Here is a 21,473-nt window from a genome sequence, read left to right on the forward strand (position 1 = left end):
AGGGAACGCCGACAAGTGCATGTGTTTTTTTAGCGTCAATAACTCGTAAATAGCACTATGAGGGGATCACGCCACATCTGGATATTTATGAGTATGATGTATAATGCGGACCTTTTATGGTTTTTGATGTTATTAAAATTTGTCGGTATTCCTTCCTGTTGTTGCTGACTGAATTAAATCTCATTTGGTACTTTGAATTTCTACACATGAGATCAAGCTTGAAATGCCGCCCTTGAATTTTGCCGCCCTACCCCCTAGCGACGTCCCTGTGTATTAAAGCTCTCACCAACAAAAAGTTTTGATGACTGTTTTAATTCAAACGTTGAGATTAATAGAAAAACAATTTGATACAGAATAGTTATCTATAATACAAGTGCAGAAGGCATTGATATTCTTCCACGAGTTCAAAATTCAAAAACGAGCCACGAAGTGGCGAGTTTTGGAATGAACGAGTGGTAGAATGAGCCTTCTGTACGAGTATTATACATTATTTTCTCTAATTAATTGCATTTTCATTGAAATTAATGAAATATTTCCATAAATATCATTTAGTGATTTTTGCATTGAAAAATGTTGGTTGGCAGAACTGATTTCTTTAAGGCAAATTGATGAATTGACAGATAAAGCCGTGGCGGAAAGTTCGGAGTGCCAACATAGAATAATAAAATATAACCATGAAAACAGTGCGTTTCTGATATATTCTCGCACGATTTTGTTCTACAAGATGTGGAAGAATGAACGGAATAACCACAGAATTAGGGAAATGTATGTACGATGTTATCACCAATCAGAGTGATGACGTCACGTTTAGGTGTAATCCATAAATATAAGTATTACATTTTGAATACATGGAGAATTTATTCATTGGTTTTATTTAATCGAGAAAACCGGAGAATGAAAAAAAAAATTTAAATCTGTATGACAATGTATTGTCATGTGTGCTTGCGTATGTGTTGAAAGAGAGTTATTCTTTTTTTTTTCCGTTCCTGATTCCATCAAGAAGGGTGCTACCTATATTTCGTCCGATTTTCCTTGAAAATCAAAAATATTTGAAATACTGAAATTGGAGTATTTTTCTGGAGGACGAATAGAGGAAAATTCACTCAATCCTATAGATATTTAAAATATCAGAAGGATAGAGCTCGATCGTGTCCGGTCCTTGTGGTCCTTCTGGTCCTCGTCGAATTTTCTCACCGTCCATGCAGTACTTAGTATTAGATAATGTTATAGCTCCAAAATTATTATTATTATCACATCCTGATCGGTAAAATCGAACCTGAGCTAGACCTCTAGTCCCAAGCAAAAGCACATGTGCGCGATCCTATAACTTTGAAATAACAAAATCGTTTGGAAATATGCCTTTAATTATTCACATGATCTTGCATTTTAAACAAATTACAAAAAAATTTCGACATACAGTTTGTCAACTATTATCAAAATAAAAATGTGTGATTCAAAATACAATCTATAACATTTGATGGTTTAACTTTAGCAATCATGTAGGCAGTTTGATCATTACAATGGTATCGTGACAGTTGGACTTCGTGGCTATGTGTGTAAGTGAAACCAAAGGCTGCCCCCAACTTCATATAAAAGTCAGAACATTTAATCATTGAATAAAATACAATTGGGGTATTGATGGTCCATTTTGGAGTTTGTATAATCTGAGCAAGGTTTCCACGTCCATTAAGAAGGTTCATTTGAGTTTTCAAACCAGTAAAATTTGATACAATACTTCGAAATATCTTCTTATCTCTATCAGACAGAAAAATTTTATCATCAACAAACCAAAACGAATGGAAGGACTTTTTCAACTTTTTGTTTGTATCGTAATTAATGCGTGGAAAACATTTGAGAATATTTGTCGATTCTTTATAGATTTCTTGCCACGAAGAAAACATATAACGTGGACCGTAAGAAATTAATCTCGATTGATACATATCTTGAGACTCAGCTAACACTGGAATCAAGGTTTTATTTCCTTCTTTGGCAACGCCAATGCACTCTAGATAAGCGGCAAGAGGGTAAGGTAAGTCTTCAACTAGAAGAGAATTCAACTGGATAAATTCTTCGTTCGAGTATAGATATTTTTGCCGAAGCTCATTTAAATGTCTTTCTGAAGGAACAGTTTTTTGAGCAAAGCAAACTTTTGCCTCTGCTAAAATTAACATAACCTTTTTCAAGACAATTTTACATGTAGAATCTGAGTACTCCAGTGCGTCGTTTTTTACCGTCATCCATATTTTATCGATATACGCTGGAAGAGCACAAAACGTTATTGGTATGGTGTATGTTGAAATCTCTTCATAAGAGAGATGATTGGACAGCTCTAGTTGATTCCATATGTCTGGATCTTCAGCTGAATGTGAATTCATGCTAACTTTGTTTTCATGAAATGAAGATGCTGAAATACAAGAATATTTATGAGGAATCCATCTATAAATTGCTGATTCTTACAAGAATTAATTTCCCCAAGGTATTTTCTAATTATATTTTCTGTATCAAATATAACCTATATATATGATATGTTAAGTATTAAGAACGGTTTTACTTATCGAATACAATAGTCTAACTTTTCCCTAAAATCTCATACATAGGCGTACAACTTTGCTTCCTCCGTTTTTTTTTCCGAAATTCGAGGCTTTATTGTAAGAAACTGGCTATACATTTATGATTCAAAGTATTGTCCATCGCTGGCCACTACTCTATTCCAGCGTACAAATCGATCCAATTTTTTATTAGAATCAGAGGGAGCAACTTCTGGATAATGTCATGATGTAAAATCCTTTTTCATGTCCCTCGTTGTATTGCGGCCGTTTGTCTTTCAATGCTAGGCTCAAACGTATTAATTTCGTTCTGTAACGATCGCTTGTGATTGTTTGAATCTGTTTTAACAACTCATAATACAATATACCGAGCTTGTCCCACCAAATACTGAGCATGACCTTGAAACCGTGAATATTCGGTTTGACTGTCGACGTGGAAGCTTGACCGAGACATCCCCATGATTTTCTGCACTTGGGATTATCGTAATAAACCCATTTCTCGTGTCCATTCACAATGCGATGCAGAAATCCTTTCAGTCTTTGTCTTGCAAGCAGCTGTTCACAATCAAAGAAACGCCGTTCGACATCTCTCGGCTTCAACTCGCACGGCAACTAATTTCTGTGTTTCTGAATAATTTCTATGGCGTTTTGAAATGGCTTATTGCGTCACACCAATGATCCTGCCAATTATTGTTGCATTTGACACGAGTCTTGATCAAGTAAGGCTTCCAATTCTGCAACTTCGAAAACCTTCTCTCTTCCACCGCCCTGCAGGTCTTCGACGTCAAAATCGCCATTTTTAAAGCGTTGACACCACTTTCTGCACGTTCTTCCACTAATAGCGGCCTCACCATAGTTATTTGAGAGCATTCGATGAGCTTCAGCAGCAGATTTCTTCATATTAAAGCAGAAAATTAAAAAGCCTCCCGCAAATGACGAAAATTTGGCTCTTAAGCTGACATGTTTAATGGAGAATAACTTTATGATGTAGACACAAATCGACTAATATTTCGATGGTGTTATGTTTGAAAGAACTTATAAGCTTATTGTATGACATCAACGATCTATTTAGTTCCACTACCACTTACCGCTACAGCCATCTATTGCAAAACGGCGGAAGCAGAGTTGTACACCCAATATTTCGGCAATAAAGTCAAGTTTTAAGGTGATGAATGAATTAATTTTAAGTTTTGGTACTCATTCACCCAATATGTAGCGAAGATTAATAAAGATTCCATAAACTGTATAAGTATCACAAAAAACAAGGACTACAGAAAACACCCTGTATCTCGTGAACAAAACATTTGTAAGCCACAGTTTATGGAACTTTTTATTCTTAAAATTATCCAAGAAATCTCTCATTTTGATTCGAATTTGGTTCAAACTTATCACACCTCTTTTCTCACATTAGAGGTATAAGTAAACGCTGTGGTCAAAAATTTTTTTTCGATTACCCCCCAAAAAAAAGATAAACGCCCTTGCAGACGTTCAAATTATTAATCAACCTTTAGGTAAACGGTGTAACTGGCCATATATACAGAGTGGCCATTTGAAAACGAAACAGACGAGATTACAGACGAAATAAAGTTTTTCGATAGAAATGCTCGGACAGGTCGATTTCTGTTTCGAGGGGGACAACTTAAGATGTAGGTTACGGACGCATAGCGCTTCAACCCTTGCTGCTACAACCCCCACCCCCAATTTTTGAATAGGGAAGATGGAGTGAGTGATACCTCAATTTAAAGGTATTTTTATACTGATTTCAGCACAGTAATTGTTTTTTCATTTTATGCATTAGTTCTCGAAATATTCATGCGTTAGTTAGTTAGGAAGGAAGCCACAGTCATGGTTGTTTTGAAGCTCAAAATGTCGAACACTACAAGTGCCATGAAAACACCACTTCATTTTCAAATACTTAGTTAAGAATATTTCGAGAACTAATGCATAAAATGAAAAAACAATTACTGTGCTGAAATCAGTATAAAAATACCTTTAAATTGAGGTATCACTCACCCCATCTTCCCTATTCAAAAATTGGGGGTGGGGGTTGTAGCAGCAAGGGTTGAAGCGCTATGCGTCCGTAACCTACATCTTAAGTTGTCCCCCTCGAAACAGAAATCGACCTGTCCGAGCATTTCTATCGAAAAACTTTATTTCGTCTGTAATCTCGTCTGTTTCGTTTTCAAATGGCCACCCAGTATAAAATATAAACATCAAAACTTGTTACCATATAAACAAAACCAAGATATATTCAGGATGCTGGATCACTTTCATTAAATCATGAGTAAACAGTCAACAAAAATTAACAAATTAATATAAGCCAGTTTATGCAAGTGTGAATTTCACACACAGATTACAGATAACTATCTCATATCAGTGATCTGTGATTGCAAAACAATGCATAAAAACCGATGATATCATTGAGAGAAGAAGCTATTATTCGCGACCCCCGAGCTGTTTCTGCGAAAAAATCAGATATCAGAAAGCAGATCATAGATATCTTGATTCGTTCTCAAGTGACAGGGCGTTTCTGAAAAATTACCGTTTCAAATATTTCGCTATATCTTGGAGTCTCTTCGAAAAACGGTTCATCAAAATTACGTTCATACACCGTTGTAAAGAGACTTCCAAATGAAGTATCTCTCATCCCCTCTTCCCTATTCAATTTTGAGGGGTTGAAGCGCCCCCTCTTATTGAGTTGCTCGTTCAACCCTCAAATATACGTCAAAAGATGTCCCCCAAAAAAAATCATACGACGTGTTTCGGGAAGTTGTTCCAATCACTATGGGATAAGAAATATACGAGATGGAACACAGTGTATATGAATTCACCTTGGATATATTATAATTTCCACTTTTTCTACTTTTCTCATTGAGATTATTTCGAAGGTTCATAAAAATATAGGTAATCTAATTATCTATTCATGTATATAGATGTGTCAATTCTAGATAGGAATATTTTTTAATCCTGTAAAGCCATAATTTCGGATGAACGAGAAAATGATGAACCATAGAGTAAGATTTGTAGTCATTATACAGGTTGACCACTTATTTAATGGGATTGTATTGGTAACTTTTACACCATAAGAGTTAGAAGGACGGTCAAATAGAGAATATGTTGCATGCATAGAAGCATTATCAAGCAGTTCAAACAAATCGAGATTATCAGGGCCGGTTATTGAGATATCATAAGGAAAGTAAATTATGTCATTTTGATTTTTCTCTTTTTTCCACTTTATTTCAAATATTATCAAAAAATGTTACAGGAAATTTTTATTCGACAGTAAATTATCCCCAATTTGACGTACTCTCTGGGCCACCCTCAACCTCATTTTTTTCAATACGGACCTGCATATTTTATGACATTTTTCGAAATAACTTTTAATGCTGAATTCAACGATATATCATACAATGTCATTCAAAGTTGATTTTCAGGTGATTCTGACCCTCATCCAAATTTAATGGTGTGTATGTAAGAAAAAACAAGTCTATTAACGATATCAATGTTCTGACCCAAATTCAATCGAACCCAGAAAAAAACTGTGGCCAGTGAATGGAATTTTTCAAAAACTGCTGTTAATAAAATAGTCAAGAGACGCGAATACAATGATTTTAAATTTGAAAACCAAGCCTTGCAAAAATTATATCGTAATGATCTCAAAACGAAGTTCGATTCTGTAATTTGTTTCAATGGAACAAATGACAAATACAACAATAGTGATACCTCGCGAGAAAATTGAGAATGTTTTGGAAGGTATTCAAGGAGACCAAACAAGCAAATGTATAAGAAAAGAAGTATGGGTTCCAGAACCGTAAAGTGCATTTTACAGAATGGTGGACATTTCAACACTTACTTCATTAATTTTCATTTACTTTCGAATAATCATTTGATTTTTCTTTCATTAAATTATACTTTCATTTAATTTTCATGAATTGAAATATTTAAATGATTATTATAAAAGAAGAACCAAGAAACCAGTGTACTGGTTTCTTGGGTAGAAAATTTAAATCGTAACATTTCATTTGAATGTTTTTTCTTCTTGTTGAAAGCTTCTTTCAACTTTTTCTACTGAAGATAATTTTTATTGTAAAAGGTATTTTATTGAGAATTTATATGTTGATAAAAAGAAATATATTCCAAGAAAAATCTATGGATGCTTATAATATACATAAGTCAAAAATATCGAAATACACATAGTGTATATATGTATGTTTCATATTAACTCAAAATATATCGAAATAAATACTTAAATTTATCAGAAATTCAGAAAACAAACTTCAAGCGCGCCAAAGGACGTGAAATAAGCGATGACACTAGAAGAACAAAAGTTGCCAAACCTTGGATTACAGCAGGTAGATACAGAAAATAATAAATATTCTGCTTATTATAAATTTGACAATTAGAAAAAATATCGGATTCCAAATATTCAAATTCGCATATTCAATCGGGAATCACTCACATAAATATATTTCATTCGGTATATCATACATTCATAACGATATAGTATAATTGTGGATTTGAAAATATATCACAATCCGACAATGTAATCTAATCATATTGGGGACATGTGAAACTTGCGTATTCTCCCTCTACCTATGTTTATTACTCTATGGTGAAATCAAACCTGAGACTTTCAGTCCCAATCAAAAGCAAATGCTTGAAATACTTTATCTTCGAGATAACAAAACAGTTTGGATAATCGTCTAATCACATAAAATAACAATTTAATCAAATTACAATTAAAGTTTGACATACAGGCATAAAATTGAAATTAAAACGAATTACAAAAAAATTTCGACATACAGTTTGTCAACTATTATCAAAATCTGTTTGTGGGATTCAAAATACATCTTATAACTTTTGAAGGTGATGTGACTTCAGCAATCTTTTGGGCAGTTTTTATCATCACACTGATATCTTGAATTTTGAACTTTGTGGCTTTGGGTAGAGGTGAAACCAAAGGCTGCTCCGAAATTCAAGTACAAGTCAGGACATTTAACCATTGAATAAAATGTCATTGGGTTGTTGATGGTCCATTTCGGTGTTTGTATGAACTGAGCAAGGTTGCATCGTCCATTAAAAAGATCTATTCGAACTTTCAAACCAGAAAAATTCGATACAATTTCTCGAAATATGGCTTTATCGCTAGAAGATAGAAAAATTACATCATCAACAAACCAAAACGAATAGAAGGAATTGGACAGTTTTTTGTTAAGATCGAAATTAATGTTTGGAAAACCTTTGAGAATATCTGTGGATTCTTTAGCGATATCTCGACACGAAGAAAACATATAACGTGGACCGTAAGAAATTAATCTCGATATTTTTATATCTTGAGACTCAGCTAACACTGGGATTAAGGTTCTATTTTCTTCTTCTACAACTCCAATGCACTCTAGATAAGCGGCAAGAGGGTAAGGTAAGTCTTCAACTAGAGAATTCAATTCGAGCAATTCTTCGTGAAAATATAGATCTCTTTGTGGAAGCTCATTTAAATTTCTTTCCAACTGAATGGTTTTTTGAGCACAACATACTTTTGCCTCTGCTAATATTAACAAAACCTTTTTCAAGGTCATTTTATATTTAAACTCTTCCTTATAATCTTTCCAGTCTTTTCTTATTGACAACCATATTTCATCGATATACATTGGAAGGGCACAAAGCGATATTGGTATGGTGTATGTTGAAATATCTTCTTCATAGAGAGGATTTGACAGATTCAGTTGATTCCATATGTTCTGAGTTGCATTCATTTCAGAAGGCTCATTGTCTGATTCTTTAGCTGGCTCTGAATTCATGGTAACTGTATTTTAATGGGAATGAAGAAGCTGAAACACAAGAATATTCATCAGGAATGTACAATATAAAGCTGATTCTTCGAAAAATATTTCGATGGCGTTATGTTTGAAAATACCTATAAGCTTATTGTATGATATCAACGATCTATTTATTTCGACTACCACTTACCACTGCAGCCATCTATTGCAAAACGGCGGAAGCAAAGTTGTACACCTAATATTTCGGCAAGAAAGTCAAGTTTTAAGGTGATGAATGAATTAATTTTAAGTTTTGGTACTCATTTACCCAATCTGTAGCGAAGATTAATGAATATTCCATAAACTGTATAAGTATCACAAAAAACAAGGACTACAGAAAACACCCTGTATCTCGTGAACAAAACATTTGTTGGCCACAGTTTATAGGACTTTTTATTCTCAAAATTATCCAAGGAATCTCTCATTTTATTTCGTACCTCCAATTTAGGATCACCCTGTATAAGGTAAGAATAATAGAATCGTTCATCAAAAATATGCTATTATTTCGAGTAATTTTGTTTCTTTATCACACCTCCTTATCTCACCCTACAGGTATAAGTAAACGCTGTAGTCAAAAACTTTTTCTCGATTACCCCCCACAAAAAAAAGATATACACCCTTGCAGACGTTCAAATTATTAATCAACCTTTAGGTAAACGGTTAAACTGGCCATGCATATATAATATAAACATAAAAAATTTTTACCATATAAAGAAAACCAAAATATATACAGGATGCTGGATCACTCTCACTAAATCATGAGTACCTAAACAGTTTTAACTTATATATCATAAGCCAGTTTATATAATGCGAATTTCACACACATATTACAGATAACTATATATTATCAGTGATCTGTGATTGCACAACAATGCATCAAAAACCGATGATAACATTGAGAGAAGAAGCTATTATTCGCAACCCCCGAGTTTCTGCGAAAAAATTAGATAGTTTCTGCGAAAAAATTAGATAGTTTCTGCGAAAAAATTAGATATCAGAAAGCAGATCATAGATATGTTGATTCGTTCTCAAGTTACAGAGCGTTTCTGAACAATTTCCGTTTCAAATATTTCGCTAGATCTTGGATTCTCTTCGAAAAACGGCGAAAACAGTTCATCAAAATTACGTTCATACACCGTTGTAAAGAGACTTCCAAATGAAGTATCTCCCATCCCCTCTTCCCTATTCAATTTTGAGGGGTTTAAGGGTCCCCTCTTATTGCGTTGCTCGTTCAACCCTCAAATATACGTCAAAAGATGTCCCCCAAAAAAAATCATACGACGTGTTTCGGGAAGTTGTTCCAATCACTATGGTATAAGAAATATACGAGATGGAACACAGTGTATATGAATTCACCTTGGATATATTATAATTTCCACTTTTTCTACTTTTCTCATTGAGATTTCCAAGGTTCATGAAAAATAAAATCTAATTATCTATCTTTTTTTAATTTTTGTTCAACCGGAAGTGCCAGAACTTCGAAAATATTTTAGCTGAATAGAGATCATGAACAATGTCATATTCCGAATATTCAGATTTCAAATCAGCCCCGTTATCCAGAAACGTCTAATAGGCCGTCGAACCTGAAACACCCTGTATAGAAGTGTCAATTTTAGATAATTTTTTTATTCCTGTAAAGCCATCATTTCGGATGAACGAGAAAATGATGAACCATAGAGTAAGATTTGTAGTCATTATATAACCTAGGAATGTTAAAACGGTACATCTCGAGTCAAACAATTCCTATACTGATCGTTGAATTCCAACCTGAGACTTCAGTCCCAAACAATAGCAAATGCTTGAAATACTTTATCTTCGAAATAACAAAATAGTTAGGACAAAGGCCTTTAATAATTCACATAAAATAACAATAACAGCAAATTACAATTAAAGTTCGACATCCAGATTGTTAACTATGCTTCAATTTTTTTTGAATGTTTCAAAATACATTTTATAACATTTGTAGGTGTAACTTCAGCTATCCTGTGGGCAGTTATATCATTACAGTAATATCTTGACTGTTGCACTTTGCGGCTTTGGGTGTAAGTGAAACCAAAGGCTGCGCCTAATTTCAGATAAAATTCAGAACAGCTAATCGTTGAATAAAATTCAATTGGGCTATCGATGGACCATTCTGGAGTTTGTACGATCTGAGAAAGGTTTCCACGTCCATTTAGAAGGTTTATTTGAGTCTTCAAACCAGTAAAATCCGATGCAATCCCTCGAAATATTCTCTTATCACTTTCGGATAGACAAATTTTATCACAAACGAACCAAAACGAATAAAAGGATGGTGACAACCTATCGTTTTTGTCGAAGATGATGCTTGGAAAATCTTGAAGAATAGCTGACGTCGATTTTCTTTCGATATCAGGCCATGAAGTCTCCATGTAACGTGGAGCATAAGATATTAATCTAGATTCTTCTAAACGACCATCTTGCGACTTAGCTAACACTGGTATCAAAGTTCTATTTCCTTCTGGGAAAACGCCAATGCACTCTAGATAAGCGGCAAGAGGGTAAGGTAAGTCTTCAACTAGAGAATTCAACTCGAGTAATTCTTCGTGAAAGTACAGATGTTTTTGAGGGAGCTCACCTAAATGTCTTTCTAAAGGAATGGTTCTTTGAGCACAACATACTTTTGCCTCTGCTAATATTAACATAACCTTTTTCAAGACATCTCTACAGCTATCTTCTGTGTACATTTGATATATTTCCGATTGATCGTTTTTTATTGACATCCATATTTCATCGATATACGCTGGAAGTACACAAAACGTTATTGGTATGGTGTATGTTGAAACCACTTCTTGATATAGAGGATTTGACAGCTTCAGTTGATTCCATATGTTTTGAGTTGCATTCATTTTTAAGCTAGTATTTTCAGCATCCTTTTTGTCTGATTTTTTAACTGGCGGCGTATTCATGGTAGGTAACTGTATTTTAATAGGAATGAAGATGCTGAAACACAAGAATATTTATGAGGAATGCATCAATAAAGGTCTGATTTGTATGGCCAGTTGCACCATTTGCCTAAACATTTGTAACTTTCTGATTTCTCTTAAGAGAAATCAGAAAGTAATCAATTTTTAAATCTTTTACATGAATGAAGTAGATAACTACCAACATAATATGTCTATGGGTTAGGTGTAACGTCATCGTAAGGGCGTAGAATGGAGGGGGGGTTACTGGGGGTAATTACCCTCCCCAATTTTTTCAAGATATAAAATTTCAGAAATCTCGCAAAGACGAAGAACGAAAATTTCTCCATCAAATGGATCAATAATGATCATTTTACTTTCCTTTGAAATCGACACGTCAGTAAAAAATCGGGCCCCTTTACGGTTTATGAGTTTATTATATCTTTCAAGATGAGTACTTTTATTGCACTACGAGCTCGTCTTTGTCCGAGGTTTATTATTTTACTTTAAAGATCTTTCCGCTTTTTCGGCATCACCCCTTATTTGCCATCTGTGATTTTTGCATTCGTCAGCGGTATACCCCGGTATACCCGTTGTTATCGGTTTTTTGTATCGTTATCTTCACAAAATTTCAATCCGTAGTTATCAAAGAACTGAACTGAGTAATGCGCATCGAAAAATTGTCTGGGCTATGATGTACAATTCATTGTGTTTTATTCAATTTATTTGTGAAGACATCAGTTTTGAATTGACTATATCTACAGGGTGTTCCTAAATTGGAGGTACAAATAAAAATGACAGATTTCTTGGATCATTAAAAAAAAAGTCCTATAACATGAGTCCGCAAACCTTTGTTTTGGACATACAGGTGTTAATGTTCAAGTTTTTCTCTCATAGCATCCTCCCTTCACAAGATATTCAACTTGAATTGGCATAGATATTCCAATTTAAAGTTTTCATCATGTGATATCCTAATTTTGAATGCAAATCTACAGGGTGAATTTTTTCTGGAAGGGTGCCCGCTTCTTTCCTCCAGAATTATTTTTTTGTGAACCACTGGTAGTTTAGAAAAATTTAAAAAGAAACTCTGGTTCAGTACTACACTTTTTGGTTTGTTGTAGTTTTGTCGTATCTGCAACCGATTTCGAGAAAAAAATCTCTAGTAGCTCTCTTTAGTAATTGTGAGGAAAATCAAAATTTATTATAAAGATCCAGTTAGGTAGCTGTGATAAATAAATTAATTATAAGTTTTGGTATTTATTTACCAACTTTGTAGCGAAGATTAATAAAGATTCGATAAACTGGTTGAGCATAACAAAACAGTAGGACTACAAGAAACAATTTTTAACTCGAAAACAAAGCGTTTGCGGGCTCATGTTTAGGGGCCATTTTATTTTGAACTTATCCAAGGAATCTCTCATTTTCCTTCGTGATTTAAATTCAGGAACACCCAGTATAAGATAAGAACAGTCAAATTTTTAATAAAAAAAAATTATTTCGGGTAATTTGGTTCAAACTTCGTTATCAAATATTTTTCTTACATTATAGATATAAGTCAACAATGTCGTCAAAAATTTTATTTTCGATTACCCCCCCAAGAAAAAAAAAGATCTACTCCCTTGGTCATTAGATCTAATTGCTGTTTCAGATAGAAATCATGGCCGATTGCTGTACTTTTATTCATTCTACTTTGTTCTTTGACTTATTACAAAATTTTCATTTGAAATGAAATGAAAAATCTACGCTTTGTAAAAAAACCCGTGAATCGAGCCAACGAAAAGAAAATATTAGTAGCCATAGAACTGTACAAAAAATGTAATGAATTTCTTGTACTTACCTTGATATGCTTTTGTGCAGCCACGCAAGAGTACAAATAAAAACAATCAGGTAAAAATTATCAGAGAAAACTGTTTTTAGTTGGGAACCGACTGGTACCTAATCTTGTCAACACCTGCGAACACTTCTTATGAAATGAAGTTATCGTAAGATCAGGATGACAGATCATCAACACACAACAAAACATTCAATTTAACTTACAGCATTATCTTATTCAGTCCAAAACTCTAGAAAACTTTAATCGTAACATTTTATTTGAATGTTTTTTCTTCCTGTTGAAAGCTTCTTTCAACTTTTTCTACTGAAGATAATTTTTATTGTAAAAGGTTTTTTATTAAGAATTTACATGTTGATAAAAAGAAATATATTCCAAGAAAAATCTATGGATGCTTATAATATACTAAAGTCAAAGATATCGAAATACACATAGTGTATATCGGGTGTCCCAAGGTGAGTGGCCTATTAGATTATTATGGAAACTATTGATGTTAAAGATTTCAAATTTTGTGGATAGATATTTGGCCATGTAAGGTACATTTTTAAAATAATTTCACATTTCCAGTGTTGCCGGATGTACGAAAATTTGGCAACAACTTTGTTATTTTGAATAGGACATCCGGTATTTTTATTTTTTTTATGATACTCCATAAAATATTGAATCTATTCACTCTTACTTGTCCATCCCTATCTTCAACGGTTTTTGAGTTATTAATTATTCTTCGAAATTATTGATCAAATTGGCGTTTTACGAAAATGGCTCTAGTTCGTTCAATATTTGAGATTTAAGTCAGAAATTTTGCAAGTCGTTAGATATTGATCTGATCTGTGTCACTGCTCTTGAATTATGGTTGTCAATAATACAGGACGGACCAAAAAAAATCATCATTTGCCAAGTTACAAAATTGTAAAAAAGTCTATTTTCTCAAATAAGACACCTAGTATATTTTTCAATTTTTGGAATCAGTACAACACACTCTACAATTTTTCTATTCACGTCCCTATACCTATCCCAACTGGATTCCGAGTTATATGCGTTATATGTGTATATCTTTCTTGAGCCATTATTTATAGAAAAACCTCGGAACAAAACACCTGTTAGGCAATTATTGTTTATTTTGACATTTATGGATTGAACTGATTCATTGATATATCGATCTATGAACCACTTAGAGAACATAACAATACAGAAAATATTAACACTTATTGAATCAATGTGAAATCTAATAAACGCATATAACTCGGAATCCAGTTGAGATAGGTATAGGGACGTGAATAGAAAAATTGTAGAGTGTGTTGTATTGATTCCAAAAATTGAAAAATATGCTAGGTGTCTAATTTGAAAAAATAGACTTTTTCACAATTTTGTAACTTGGCAAATGATGAATTTTTTTGGTCCGTCCTGTATTATTGACAACCATAATTCAAGAACAGTGACACAGATCAGATCTATATCTAACGACTTGCAAAATTTCTGACTTAAATCTCAAATATTGAACGAACTAGAGTCATTTTCGTAATACGCCAATTTGATCAAAAATTTCGAAAAATAATTAATAACTCAAAAACCGTTGAAGATAGGGATGGAAAAGTAAGAGTGAATAGATTTAATATTTTATGGAGTATCATAAAAAAATAGAAATACCGGATGTCCTATTCAAAATAACAAAGTTGTTGCCAAATTGTGGTACATCCGGCAACACTGGAAATGTGAAATTATTTTAAAAATGTACCTAACATGGCCAAATATCTATCCACAAAATTTGAAATTTTTACCATCAATAGTTTCCATAATAATCTAATAGGCCACTCACCTTGGGACACCCGATATATGTATGTTTCATATTAACTCAAAATATATCGAAATAAATACTTAAATTTATCAGAAATTCAGAAAACAACCTTCAAGCGCGCCAAAGGACGTGAAATAACCGAAAACACTAAAAGAACAAACGTTGCCGAACCTTGGATTTCAGCAGGTAGATACAGAACATAATAAATATTCTGCTTATTATAAATTCAACAATTAGGAAAAATATCGGATTCCAAATATTCAAATTTGCATATCTAATCGGGAATCACACAAATAAATATATTCCATTCAGTGTATCATACATTCATAACGATATAGTATAATTGTGGATTTGAAAATATATCACAATCCGACAATGTAATCTTATCATATTGGGGACATGTAAAACTTGCATATTCTCCCTCTACCTATGTTTATTACTCTATGGTGAATCAAACCTGAGACTTTCAGTCCCAATCAAAAGCAAATGCTTGAATTACTTTATTTTCGAAATAACAAAACAGTTTGGACAAACGCCTAATGATTCACATAAAATAACAATTAAAGTTCGACATACAGGCATAAAATTAAAATTAAAACGAATTACAATAAAAATTCGACGTACAGATGTTAATTATTCATCATTTTTATTCGGATGATTCAAAATACATCTTATAACTTTTGAAGGTGTGACTTCAGCAATCTTTTGAGCAGTTTTATCATCACACTGATATCTTGAATGTTGAACTTTGTGACTTTGGGTAAAGGTGAAACCAAAGGCTGCTCCTAAATTCAAGTACAAGTCAGGACATTTAACCATTGAATAAAATGCAATTGGGTTGTTGATGGTCCATTTCGGTGTTTGTATGATCTGAGCAAGGTTGCCACGTCCATTAAAAAGATCTATTCGAACTTTCAAACCAGAAAAATTCGATACAATTTCTCGAAATATGTCTTTATCGCTAGAAGATAGAAAAATTACATCATCAACAAACCAAAACGAATAGAAGGAATTGGACAGTTTTTTGTTAAGATCGAAATTAATGTTTGGAAAACCTTTGAGAATATCTGTGGATTCTTTAGCGATATCTCGACACGAAGAAAACATATAACGTGGACCGTAAGAAATTAATCTCGATTGTTTTATATCTTGAGACTCAGCTAACACTGGGATTAAGGTTCTATATTCTTCTTCTACAACGCCAATGCACTCTAGATAAGCGGCAAGAGGGTAAGGTAAGTCTTCAACTAGAGAAGTCAATTCGAGCAATTCTTCGTGAAAATATAGATCTCTTTGTGGAAGCTTATTTAAATTTCTTTTCAACTGAATGGTTTTTTGAGCACAACATACTTTTGCCTCTGCTAATATTAACAAAACCTTTTTCAAGGTCATTTTATATTTATAATCTGAATATTCCTTCAAGTCTTTTTTCATTGACAACCATATTTCATCGATATACATTGGAAGGGCACAAAGCGATATTGGTATGGTGTATGTTGAAATCTCTTCTTGATAGAGAGGATTTGACAGATTCAGTTGATTCCATATTTTCTGAGTTGCATTCATTTCTGAAGTAGTGAGTTCAGAAGGCTCATTGTCTGATTATTTAGCTGGCTCTGAATTCATGATAACTGTATTTTAATTGGATTGAAGAACCTGAAACACAAGAATATTCATGAGGAATGCAACAATATAGAGCTGATTCTTAGAAAAATTATTTTCCCTCAAGGGAGATCTTCTGATTATGTTTGCATCAAATATTATAAGTATGCTATCAACCACGATAACATTGGCTCAGCGGAAAGAGCAGTTGCAAATCTAATCACTGAGCGCTCACAGATCCTAAAGTGATCAGAGAGCGGTTTTCTGAACGGTTAAAAAATACCTAACCTCTAAAACCTCTGTTTTGACAGTTCTCACAACGTGTTGAGCTTAGTGAGCGTAATTCAAATTCGCTCAGAAAAATGGCTCACTATACATATATGTTGAGTATATGCACTCACTGATCAGATTTGTTCAGCGAAACTTCTTCCAACTGTTTTACAACTGTTGTGTCAGCTGAATGCAGCCATTTTACCTATCGAAACAATAGTCTTTCATTTTCTGAAAAACCTTTTTCGGCAATAAACTCAATATTAAGGAAAATTATCTTACAGGGTTTATCTGTATCTAATTTGAGTCTAACCGTCTAGCGCCAAAACGCTCATAGTTTTTATGGCATCCGCTTATGACATAACAGTTAAGTAAATCTTTCCATGTTCTTTCATTGTGTATTTTGTCTCTATGCTGAACGAAGAAAATCAATAAAATGGTCGCTGGATCTTTAAACACGAATAAACGGCAAACGAAAATAATGCCAATAATAATCAAAACACCACCAGTAATAAAATAACAAAATTCAGTGTTGGGCATAATCGGATGTTTTCAATAATCGGTTATTCGACAACCGAGCATTTCAAAAATCGGATTATTATTCGAATAAAAATCCTCGTATGCGATATGACCTTCAATGCGTTAAAAATGTTTAAATATCGTCGGCAATAGCCAAAGATTCCCGAATACGTTGGGCTAAGTAATAAACTACACATTTTATCACTTGGTAGACATATTCGATCATTCAGTCACCGGGAACAATTCATTACTCAGCTGAATATGCGTCTTCGGGAAATCACTCTGATGCCTGAGATTTATGTCATTATGAAATCTTTAAATTTTTTATTCCATTCACACCAATAATTAGGGAATAACTAGAGTTTCTATTCCAAATTTATTTGAAATTGGAGTTGAAGTTTCATAAATTGTAAATAATATGCATTTGGCATGTCAGAGTGATCTCAACAAAATAATACATTTTCTGATTTGAAGTCAGAAAAGAACGAAGCCATTATAGAATTATTAGAAACCCATATTCCTATAAAATAAAAGGGGATAGCTCTCATACATTTCAGTTCGAATGTTCCAACGAAAGTAATTTCATCTTGGAACGATTAATTATTTCCGAAAATAAAAATGCGTCCTGGAGCCAAAAAGTCATATGTTTGGAAATACTGCAGCAAAGCTGATAATGAAGTTGCTGTGTGTCTATTTTGTGAAAAAATTTCCAAATATTCTGGAGGAACTAACTAATCTTCATTTTTCCGTTTCAGTTTCAACCATTCAACGCCGATAAATTCAAATATACTACACCTCAGTTTTCAGTAAGGTGCTGCGAAATATTCCCAAAAAAAAAGATCACCTACACACATATTCTTCGCTGATCAAGTCCAAGTTATTTTGTTATTCGTTATTCCTAAATCCTAATTCTTTCTTATCACGATTTAATTTACGAGCACGAGAATCGGAAATTAAATAATCGGAAATGTACACGAGGATTCCTCGTCGAGTACGAGTAGATACAGCCAAAGTAGTATCCTTATACTATGATACAGAATATGAATAGAGAGTTATTGCAACGCACAAATAAGCGATCTTTTATCAAAGGATCCTGTAATAAAGGATCCTCTATCATGGACGTTAAAAGTGAACTATTGCAAGGTGCTTTTAACGAAAGTCAGTAAAGTGACAGATCTTTAAATTTGACATATTTATATCTTGTCACCTTTATTTTGTATTCTGATAAATAAAATAATTCATTTGGTAAAAGTTCAAAATCGAAAATCAAAGAACAAATAGCGTTAGCAATTTTAGCTGGGACCATTATTGAGGAATTGATTTTTCATAATAGATACAGTTGGTGTAGAAAATATATCAAAACCAATTCAAACAAATCGACTAGTTGACTTGGAAAATTTTTACTACAAGTACCGCAATCATTATCGAAGTTTATTTTTATAACTGCAATCTTCTTTGTGGAAAATCATGGACACTTCTAAGATAATTTGAATGCACATAAGTGGCTTTATAGAAATAGTTATCAGCTATATGTACAGGTAAGCTATTAGCTGAATTAAACTTAAATTATTATATATTATATTACCTTAATTCGTTTTTAGTCTACCAATTCGTAATATGGGAGGAGCTGTACCAAACTACTGGGGTTTTATCGATGGAACTATTAGAGAAATTTGTTGACGAAGTATCATCAAGTTTGAATGGAAGTCAATCAAGTATTTCTTTTTATGTGAAACCACCAGTATTGGAAGATTATTTTGTTTAACAGAATTATGTTATGTATTTTTGTACTTTTTCCTACAATAATTTTGAAAAAAATGTACTTAACGTATAATTTTATAATAACATTACTGATAATTAATTTGGTTCTGCATTGTGATTTGCTTTTTTTATGCTATGTTGATTCAATATATGAAAAAGTACTTAGGTAACAAGTTTATTATTTTTCTTTCAAAACAATCCCATTGGTGTGTCCATATTACAGAATGAATTATTTATATTCAATATAAAAAAAATAATATTCAGTATGCAGTAGCATTCTTTAACCATAGTATGGTTATCCTTATACTATGCTTTAACAATACTACATTACACATATAGGAAAATTCTTATTTCTAATAAAATTCAGGATTTATCAGTATTATTTTTAATTCTCTAGTAGGTTCAAATTGAATATGTTTCGTTGAGAATCGTATGAGTTCTTGAAAATTCGTTATTGAGAGCACATTTTTTTTCTCGAATGAAATGGTTCCCACAGATGCCCAAAATCAAGAAATAAAATGCAAATTTCTCAAAAAGTTTACTTCATTACTTTGTTTACCTAAACAGCTACAAATATTTATAGGTTAGTTCTTGCTGAATAACGACGGTAAATATTCGGCATAAACATATATCTGTCAAAATAAAAGATCCTTAAATAAAAGTTGGTCGCCTGTATTTAAATAAAGTAAGGGAGGCCTGTATTTAGATTTAAACAATCCTTAATATCTGACTCAATGCGCATGAGTACATGTCAAAATAAGAGATCCTGTAATAAAAGATCGCTTATTTGTGCGTTGCAATAACTCTCTATTAACGAAATCAAACGAAGACTTCAGAGATGAGAGTCTCCACACTGAAAATAGCGTGCCGAGTATTTAGCGATGTGAACATTTCGAAGCTCGAATGTAACCGAGCATTTTAAAAATCGGTTAACCGAGTATTTCTATCCGAGGATGCCCATCATTCAAAAAGAATGATATACCCATATATCTATGGGTTACACTTAGTTGTGACGTCATTCGCAGATTGCTGTACCTATTTCATTCTTTTATTGTAATGAAAATCCTATTAACCTCAATGTTTATATTAAAACAGAATCATTTTTTAAAATCCCGTTAACATTTTCATTCTTTTACTTCACTTTTCTTTTCAATCTACTTTTTGAGTTATTACAAAACTTTTATTTGAGATTTAAAAGAGAGAGTCAAATATTACAGGTTGGTCCCTCAATTGCGGTTTGATTCCTATCCATCTGTCAAATTAGCATATCTATCTCTATGTTTATTATTCTTAGGTTTCAATTTACGTAAAAAGTTGTCCAACCGTAGAGAGAAAAACATTAGATAAAATTGAACTGTTCAAGAATTGTTGTGAATTTCCTGTACCTACCTTAAAATGTACTTGTACGGCCACTTAAGAGTAAAAACTAAAACAATTCGGTAGAAATTATAACAGAAAATTATCTTTAGTTGTGAACCGACTCGTACCTAATCTTGTAAACAACTGCGATTTGCGAATACTATTTATAAAGTGAAGTCATCGTATCCTGTTGTGTGTTGCTGACACACAGGAAATTCTCCATGACCATGAAAAATACAGTTGAAGCAAAATCTTGGCTTGATGAAGAGTTTCAGGGGTCTGCACCAGGAAAATCAACCATCATTGATTGGTATGCTAAGTTTAAACGTGGTGAAATGAGCACCGAGGCTGTCTCCGACAAAAAATCAAAAAAATTCACAAAATAATTTTGAATGACCATTAACTGAAGTTGATCGAGATAGCAGACATTGTGAAGATACCATACCAATATTTGTACATCATTATGAGCAGTGTTTGAAGCTGTGCAATAAACCTGAATTTTTGCGTCGATATGAGACAATGGATGAAACATGGCTCCATCATTTCACTCCGGATTCCAATCGACAGTCAGCTGAGTGGACTGCACACGATTAACCGAATCAAAAGCGAAGAAAAATACAACAGTCAGTTGGCAAGGTTATGGCATCAGTATTCTGGGATGCTCGAGGTAATATTCATTGATTATCTCCAAAAGGGCCAGACCATCAACAGCGATTATTGGATCGTCTAAAAGATGATATTGTTGAAAAACGGTCCCATTTGAAGAAAGAAGGTGCTGTTTCATCAAGACAATGCGCCGTGTCACAAATCAATGAAAACAATGGCAAAATTGCATGAATTGGGCTTCGAATTGCTTCTGCATGCACCGTATTCGTTAGATCTGACCCCTAGCGACTTTTTCTTGTTCTCAGACCTCAAAAGAATGCTCCCTGGAAAGAAAGTTACCGCCAACGAAGAAGTAATCGCCGAAACTGAGACCTATTTTGAAGCGAAAGACAAATCGTACTACGAAAATGGAAGAGAAAAGTTGGAAGATCGCATATTCCTCGAAGG

General features: G+C 33.3%; 3 protein-coding genes across 4 annotated transcripts; all 3 read right to left on the reverse strand.

Annotated features, from left to right (window-relative positions):
* Nucleotides 1-1,346: 1,346 nt before the first annotated feature.
* Nucleotides 1,347-9,164, reverse strand: LOC123675943. 2 transcript variants are annotated; one of them, XM_045611522.1, is made up of 2 exons: nucleotides 9,068-9,164; nucleotides 1,347-2,404 (listed from the first exon to the last, which is right to left on the reverse strand). In XM_045611522.1, exon 2 carries the CDS (start codon nucleotides 2,373-2,375, stop codon nucleotides 1,434-1,436), a length of 942 nt encoding a protein of 313 aa, XP_045467478.1. In that variant the 5' UTR covers nucleotides 2,376-2,404; nucleotides 9,068-9,164; the 3' UTR covers nucleotides 1,347-1,433. The 2 variants fall into 2 exon arrangements, with proteins under 2 accessions (XP_045467478.1, XP_045467477.1); XM_045611521.1 differs by lacking the exon at nucleotides 9,068-9,164 and adding an exon at nucleotides 4,774-4,929.
* A 1,030-nt stretch (nucleotides 9,165-10,194) lies between these two features.
* On the reverse strand, nucleotides 10,195-13,278 carry LOC123675941. Its single transcript, XM_045611519.1, has 2 exons — nucleotides 13,121-13,278; nucleotides 10,195-11,323 (listed from the first exon to the last, which is right to left on the reverse strand). The coding sequence occupies exon 2, from the start codon at nucleotides 11,287-11,289 to the stop codon at nucleotides 10,276-10,278; it is 1,014 nt and encodes a 337-aa protein (XP_045467475.1). The 5' UTR covers nucleotides 11,290-11,323; nucleotides 13,121-13,278; the 3' UTR covers nucleotides 10,195-10,275.
* Nucleotides 13,279-15,394: 2,116 nt separating this feature from the next.
* Nucleotides 15,395-20,603, reverse strand: LOC123675944. The gene is made up of 2 exons (XM_045611524.1): nucleotides 20,451-20,603; nucleotides 15,395-16,565 (listed from the first exon to the last, which is right to left on the reverse strand). Exon 2 carries the CDS (start codon nucleotides 16,473-16,475, stop codon nucleotides 15,543-15,545), a length of 933 nt encoding a protein of 310 aa, XP_045467480.1. The 5' UTR covers nucleotides 16,476-16,565; nucleotides 20,451-20,603; the 3' UTR covers nucleotides 15,395-15,542.
* Between the last annotated feature and the right edge of the window lie 870 nt (nucleotides 20,604-21,473).

This window comes from Harmonia axyridis, chromosome 3 (genome assembly GCF_914767665.1).
Source record: "Harmonia axyridis chromosome 3, icHarAxyr1.1, whole genome shotgun sequence".
Taxonomy (NCBI): domain Eukaryota; kingdom Metazoa; phylum Arthropoda; class Insecta; order Coleoptera; family Coccinellidae; genus Harmonia; species Harmonia axyridis.